General features: G+C 47.5%; 1 protein-coding gene across 1 annotated transcript; it reads left to right on the forward strand.

Moving 5' to 3' along the window:
• The first annotated feature begins 276 nt into the window (after positions 1–276).
• LOC123041864 (F-box protein At5g07610) lies at positions 277–2303 on the forward strand. The gene is made up of 2 exons (XM_044464416.1): positions 277–377; positions 480–2303. Exon 2 carries the CDS (start codon positions 487–489, stop codon positions 1738–1740), a length of 1254 nt encoding a protein of 417 aa, XP_044320351.1. The 5' UTR covers positions 277–377; positions 480–486; the 3' UTR covers positions 1741–2303.
• The last annotated feature ends 5230 nt before the right edge of the window (positions 2304–7533 follow it).

A 7533-nucleotide genomic window follows, 5' to 3' on the forward strand; every position in this document is an offset into this window, starting at 1 on the left:
GGGATTCAAGTTTCCAGATTTTCACTGAAATCAAGTTTTCACTCGATACTTCGCCTTCTTTTTTTGAGACGTGTACAGAAGTTTTCTTTTTGAGAAAAAGACATGTTTTTTTTTTTGAGAATTGAGAAAAGAGACATGTGCAGAAGTGAAGTGGAGGGGCCAACATTTTTGTTTTGAGGGAGGGGCCGACATAGTATAATGTAAAACAGGGCCCAGTATTTCACTGCTAATGCTTTTGCGGCCCAACATTACCCACTATCCATTGCGCCACAGTAACATTTGCCCAATCGGTGGGTTACCGAACCCCCGTCGCCGCCTACGCCGCCGCCGTCGCGTCCGACGAACAATCGCACCCTACGCCGCCGCCTCAAGCCAAGGTATTTCTCTTCACGCGCAGGGGAAAACCGTCTGCTACCCCATCAATTCGTCCTTCTAGCCCAGATTGATGAATCGATTTGTGAATCCCTTGTTCCTTTAAGCGGCGCCATGGAGGAGGAGAGCTCTGTGCACAAGAAGGCAAGGGCGACGAACCCTCCGGCGTCGGCGCAGGAGGCAGTTCCGGTGGCGGAGGCGGCCAGCCTCCTCACGGACGACCTCATCGTGGAGATCCTCTCCCGCCTCCCCGCGAGGTCCATCCACCGCTTCAAGTGCGTCTCGCCGTCCTGGCGCGCCCTCATCACGGACCCCGCCAACCGCAAGAAGCTGCCCCAGGCCCTCGCCGGCTTCCTCTACAGCACCTACCACTGGGCAGATCCCCGCTTCCTTAAGTTCCATTTCGCCAGCGTCTCCGTCGACGCACCCCCGCCGGTCGACCTGTCCCTCGCTTTCCTGCCACCCGACAAGTACCTGTATGTCGACCAGCTGGACGCCTGCAATGGCCTTCTCCTCTGCCTCTGCTACATGGCCCATTCTCCCCCTTCAACGGACAAGCGTACGCCGCTTGAATCTCATTTCATCGTGTGCAATCCGGCCACTGAGAGGTGGGTTGATCTGCCCCCTCACGCCAAGGTGCCAAAAGGCCATCGCGGCGTAGCTCGTTTGGGTTTTGATCCAGCAGTCTCGTCCCATTTCCACGTTCTTCAGTTTGAGGAGACCGATCAGGAGGATTGCGTCACAGGAGTGAACATCTACTCTTCGCAAACTGGAGCCTGGAAGCGTAGACAAAGCCGCTTGGTTGAGAAAATTACCCTGTACGCTGGCCTTGCAAGTGTCTTCTTTCATGGTATGCTGCACTTGCTTGGTATGCTGAAACCCATGAAGCTGGACGACGATGCTGTGCTGGTAGCAGTGGACATGGAGGGGCAGGTGTGGAAGGCTATCCGTGTGCCATCAGGTGGTTTGAGTTTTGGTACGATTGGATTGTCACAGGGGCGCTTGCACTATGCTACCACATCCCTAGGTATTGTTGATAAGAACAAGAAGGAGGATACATCCCTAGCTACCAAGATAGCATCAGTCTGGTGCATGGAAGATTATGATAGTAAAGAATGGGTCTTGAAGCATAGTGTCAGCAATGATGAGTTGCGAAGCAAAACCAAGGCGGAGTACAAGGTGACTGCTATTCATCCAGATCGTGACACTATTTTCCTGGATTCATGTGATGTTGATACATTGGCATCTTATGATATGCAACATCGGGAATTCCGTCGTATCCTTAATCTTAAGAAAGACAGAGCACCACTATTTGTACCCTATGTTCCACTCTTCTCAGACTCATTAGCAGGCGCGGATGGGCAGTAGTGTTGCCTACAACTCAAGCTTGTGCTTCTTCGAGGAATTGGCTCTTGTTCTTCAGGCTGAACAGTTTGTCTGTTGATTTCTGAATCGACTTAAATTATGTCATCCAATTTGCTGGTGCTCATGCTCCTGCTAGCTTGATTTTGTGTCCGGAACAATCCCTGGTAACCTTAGAGATTAAGCATATTCCAATTTTCAACGGACATGGTTATTTTTTCTACTCGAAGTAGTTTCATGTGGTCAATATTTAAGGAAAATGAAATCTGGTTTTCTTGGCCATAATATTTATTATGGATTATGTGCCCTAAGTTCTAATATGGTGGTGAGTGTAGTCTGAACTTTTTAGTGTATTGAAAGTCTCAATCAGGCTGCCATAATGCCTATTTGATGTTAGTTCTGAAGATTTCGGCGACTCATTGCCATTAATTGAGCAAGTATACATTTTATCTGCTTTTGCTGTAGCTAATGAATTCAGGCTGCTACAGTTTAAGTTCTGCAAGCTAAGCTGTCAACCAGCTTTCCTATAAAGTTTTCTTGAAGCTGGGTGATTTGTGAATCAACTTAAATAGTGCCATTCAATCTGCTAGTGCTGACACTCCCTCTAGTTCGATTCTTGTTTTTCTTTCCGGAGCAATGCCTACAGATTAAGCATGTTGTAATTGTGAAGATAACTCGATTAGTGTTGTTGTTTGTCTAGCTATTGCCCTGGCACGAATTTGTTCCATGTTGCTAAATTATGCTGCTGCAATCCGGCTTTCTTGGTCATAACATCTAAGGAATGCGATTGTTGTAAACGCTGGTGTTAGTGAGTGCAGTGTAGTACTGTAAACGTGTTTGGTGTACTACTTAAAGTCTCAATCAGACTGTTGCAACGCCTATTTGATCTCGGTCCTCAGCGGTAACGCTCTGAGGTGAACTAGTTCCTTTTATCTATGTTTGTCGTAGCTGACGAATTCTGATGAATCTATGTGAGCTTTGGTTCCACAATCTGACATTAATACTTACTAGCTCACTAATCATCATCACTGTACATTAGTGTTACGCAAAGCACGGAACCGAGAAGCTTTACCTCGCTGATGCCTCGGCTTGTCTGTTGGTTCCATTTGGTTTTGCGACCAAAGGAAACAATCGCCTCAGGCTTGTATTTGCTTAACCATACCAACATGTTAACATCCAAGGGTCCTTTTCCGGCTTCTTAACCTCCATATCAATACGGTACTATGAAGTTTTTTCAAATGCACTCCCCCCATTCGAAAATAAATGTCTTAATTTTAATACAACTTTGTATTAAATTTAAAACAATACAGAGGCTGGTCAACTCGCTCCCAGGGAGCTCCCCCGATTTCATCCTTCGCTTGCCGTCCGATTGTGGTTAATGTGGTCTTTTCTTCTCTGCTGGCCGTTGGATCTAGCTCGAAAACGTGCGTCGCCGTTTTGACCGAGCGGTGAAACGTGCATGGGAAATGACCGGTGGGCTTGGGCGATTTTCGATTGGCTGGGTGCCCGTTCTTGGGGTGCGCGGTCAGCCTCTCCTGCCACTCCGCGTGCGCGCGTTGCGCGCATCGTCAGTTCTGCGCGGGTTGTTCCCCCCGCTCTTTCCTCTGGCTGGAATTCTGGTGCGGCTGCGAGTGGGCCTGGCTGTGTTTTGGTCCCACGCGTCGGCGTCCTCCTGTGACCTTTATGTGTGCGTGTTGCTTGCCTCGTCTGGGTTCGGTCGCGTCCCGTCTGACGTATCGGGAGTGGGCGAGCGGTCTCGTCTCGTGTATGGAGAGTGAGGGTCTGGCTGACTCTTGGTCCTCCAATCCCGTCGCCGCGCGCAACGTGCGTTCCGGCAGGATGTGTGCACATTCACCGCTACTCGTCCACGCTATGACGGGTGGCCCTTGTTGGCTGTTGGCCCACATGTATGTCAGTTAGCGGGTTAGCGTTGTGTCTCATCAGAGGAGGAGAGAGAGGCCAACCCTAGAGTCACGAGCGCACGAGAAGAAAAATCGAATAGCGGCCTCCTTGCTCCTCGCTCGCAGCCGCCTCCTCTCCCTGACCCACGCCGCCGGCCCTATCTCTCTGCTCGCCTCCTCCTCTCCTATTCCCTGCCGTCTGGTTCCGGATCGGGGCTTGGGCCATCGTCATGGGGGAGCAGGGACGGCGGGGTCTTCACAGTGGAGGTGGAGCTGTAGGGGAGGGGAGGATGCCGACGACAAGGGAAAGGAGGAGGCCAAAGAGGGCGGCAATGGGGAGGCCGGCAGGAAAGGAGCAAAGAGAGTGTAAGGACCCAGTCACGATCTATAGGAGAATTAAGCGAGATATGACCAGGATAGTGTATAAAATCTCTCTATGATTCACCCTGTATTAATAAAAGTATAAACTATAAGAGTATGAGAGGAGCCATTGCGGCAATCTTCTGGAATAGAGTAGAATGGAGATGCCAGCCACACCCCGGCTGTATTTATAGGGACAGCCTGCCGGCACAAGGTGAAAGATAACAGTAATTGTCCTTAAACAGTAAGTAAAAGATCTACGGTTCGCGACGGAGCGCTAGTGAGGAGCGATCCTGATCGTTGGTTCTGGCGAAGCGTTTTCTAAACTTGTACAGTTAACTGAATTAACTGAACATGTCGATGCCTGACGTTGCCCCCTTCTTGAGTTACGACGAGTCCTCACGTCGTTGTTGCTGCTGCCCCCCATGCTTGAGTGGTTGCTTTGAAGAACTCTGGGAAGAAGTACTTAACAAAGTCTGCGTCTTCCCATGTAGCTTCTGCTTCGGATATGTTTTGCCACTGAACTAACCACTGCACCACTGGTAAGTTGTTGCGTGGTATCTGTCTGACCTGAAGTACTGCTGCCGGACCCGTTTTGATTGTGCCATCACTGTTAACCATTGGAAGCATTGGGCTTGGGATTGCCTTGTTGCCAATGTGTTTCTTGAGTTGGCTAACATGGAAGACTGGATGTATCTGCACCACTTGAGGAAATTGGAGCTTATATGCTGCGTTGCCCACCTTCTGTACTATAAGAAAAAGGCCATAATATTTATTCTGAAGTTTAAGAGCACCTCTGAATCCAAAAGCAGCCAATCTGTATGGAGCCATTTTCCAATAGACCATATCTCCCACTGAGAAGACTCTTTCCACCCTCTTGAGATCTGCATATCGCTTCATCCTGTGTTGAGCTTTGCCCAAATTTTCCTTCAAGTGTTCTAGGATGCGCTGCTTGGAGGAGATAAAATCCTGTGCTTCCTCATCCTCAGGGCCAGGGATTGCCAATTCTGAGATCAAGGGTGGTGGAAATCCATACAAGGCCTGAAAAGGAGACATTTTGAGGGTGGTGTGATAGGTAGAATTGTACCAATACTCAGCTAAAGATAACCATGAGAGCCACTTCTTGGGTTGATCAGTAGTCATGCATCTCAAGTATGTTTCAAGGCACTGATTAACTCTCTCTGTCTGGCCATCCGTTTGAGGGTGGTATGCTGCACTGTACCTCAATTCCACCTTCAGGGCAGCAAATATGTCTTTCCACAATTTACTGGTAAAAATCATGTCTCTGTCTGAAATGATCAACTTGGATGGTCCATGCAGCTTAATAATGATGTCCACAAAAGCTTGGGCCACAGATAAAACTGAGTAGGGGTGACACAGGGGAATAAAATGACTGTGTTTGGTAAACCTGTCTACTACCACCATGATCACATCTTTGCCATTGGACTTGGGCAATTCCTCTACAAAGTCCATTGTGATGTGTTGCCAAGACATGTCTGCTACTGGCAAGGGATCAAGCAAACCTGGTTGTAAACAAGTTTCATGCTTTGCTCTCTGGCATATGGGACAAGCAGCAATGAAACTCTCTACATCAGCTTTCAAACCTTGCCAATAAAAAATGTTTTTGACTCTGTGGTAAGTGGCCCTCCTTCCTGAATGTCCTCCTATAGGGGAATTCTGCAGAGCAGATATTAATTTGCTTCTGAGTTCACTTGACTTGCCCACTAGTAATTTTCCCTTGTATCTGATTACACCAGCATGCATTGTATAATTAGAGTTAGTGCCCTGTTTTTGCACCAGCAACTGTTCCACCAATATTCTGGTGTGTTGGTCTTGCTGATAACTAGCTATTAACTCCCCAGCCCAAGTAGGGGTGACAACAGAAATAGCAGAACATTTAGGAATAATCCTTGAAAGGGCATCAGCCACTCTGTTTTCCACTCCCTTCTTATACTGTATTTGTCATGGATTTGTCAAGGCAGATGTCCTTAGTGTCAGGACTTAGTCGCGAGGCCAACGCATCTATGTGGTAGCTTGAAGGGGTTGATCGGGATCGAGAGACGCAACACAAGACAGGGATTTAGACAGCTTCGGGCCCCGGGAAACATCATCCGGTAAAAACCCTACATGTTGTTTGAGGCTAGGTCTCATTATTATCACGAGGGAGTCGCCGTAAACCGGCTCTCCTCTTTGTGTCTAGCCCTAAGATTGTTTCTTGCTTCTTACCTATAGCTTCTTCCTCTTTGGGGAGCCCTGCCCCTCCTTATATATGTTGAAGGGGCGGGTTACATGTGGAGTCCTATTAGGATTAGGACTAGTCTATCTCTAATACAAACCGGATACAAGTCCAGGTCTTAACTCCTTGTAAGACAAATATTCCTTATGCCTTTCCTCTTAAACAGGCCCACCATAGTATGAACCGGCCTTCATGAACTGCCTGTTGGGCCACCAGGTCTTGTCGCTCCTCGCACCCGCCTGCCGGATTACCAATGAGTCGTGAACCGCCAGGTCCAAACGGGTCGCCGGTGAACCGCCAAGTGTCAGCGGGGTCTCAAATAAACCGCCAAGTCCGGCCGGTTTACACCACGGGGTATATCCCCGACATTAGCCCCCAAGTTTAGCTTGGATTTATCCATGGTAAACTTATGCTGCAAAATAAACACCAAAACAAATTTGGCAGGTTGTGCTCCGGGTTAAGAATTCTTGTATACCGACACCTGATCGTCCTTAAGTCCTTTGTCATTTCCTCCTTCTAGAAAATCTGGGTCAATAACCAGCTTCATACTCAAATTGCTGATGTTGGCTTCTTATAGAAAAAATATTGTGAAGAATAATCCACTTGAGTCGGCTTCCAAAGCGCCGGTTTAAGAAATATTGGTCTTGAAATACTCATCTGACATTCAACATGTTTGAAGATGCAGAACTTGCCGGTTTTATCATTGCCAAAGACTGTCGGGTTATAAAAACTTGATAATTTTGAGTCATGATTGTTGTAGACAATGGTTCATGATTGTTGCCAATGCCAGTTCATGATTATTAATGACGCCGGGTTGCAGCCACAGGGTCATAATGATTGGTGACGCCGGGTCAACCTACTTTGCTCAATCAGAGAATTTGAAAATATTTCTTCAATAATAATATAATACCTGTAGCCCCCAAGTCTTGAGCAGAACAAAGTGATTGCTTAAGACTTGCTTCAATATAAATACTGCCACTTAAGAAGAAATCCATGTTGTTCATCCCAGTCACTTAGTAAAAACTGAATACTCCATATTATGTAGCCCCCAAGTGCCGGGTTGTCATGCTTGCAGCAACCTGGGACTTGTAATTGTCTTATACTCATAAAAACTTCAACCAGTGTAGCCCCCAAGGGCCGGGTCATTATGCAATAATGAGCAGGGACTTTGTAGGTATAATCATGTAGATTTGAGCAATGATGTGTAGCCCCCAAGGGCCGGCTCGGTAAGATAATATTAAGCTGGGACTTAATATATACTTCAATGAAAATAACATCATATGATGTAACCCTCATCATGGG

Source organism: Triticum aestivum, chromosome 2B, assembly GCF_018294505.1.
Source record: "Triticum aestivum cultivar Chinese Spring chromosome 2B, IWGSC CS RefSeq v2.1, whole genome shotgun sequence".
Classification (NCBI taxonomy): domain Eukaryota; kingdom Viridiplantae; phylum Streptophyta; class Magnoliopsida; order Poales; family Poaceae; genus Triticum; species Triticum aestivum.

Bases quoted from the DNA above. Each gene is read 5' to 3' on its own strand.
- LOC123041864 (XM_044464416.1), top strand. From the start codon at position 487: ATGGAGGAGGAGAGCTCTGTGCACAAGAAGGCAAGGGCGACGAACCCT.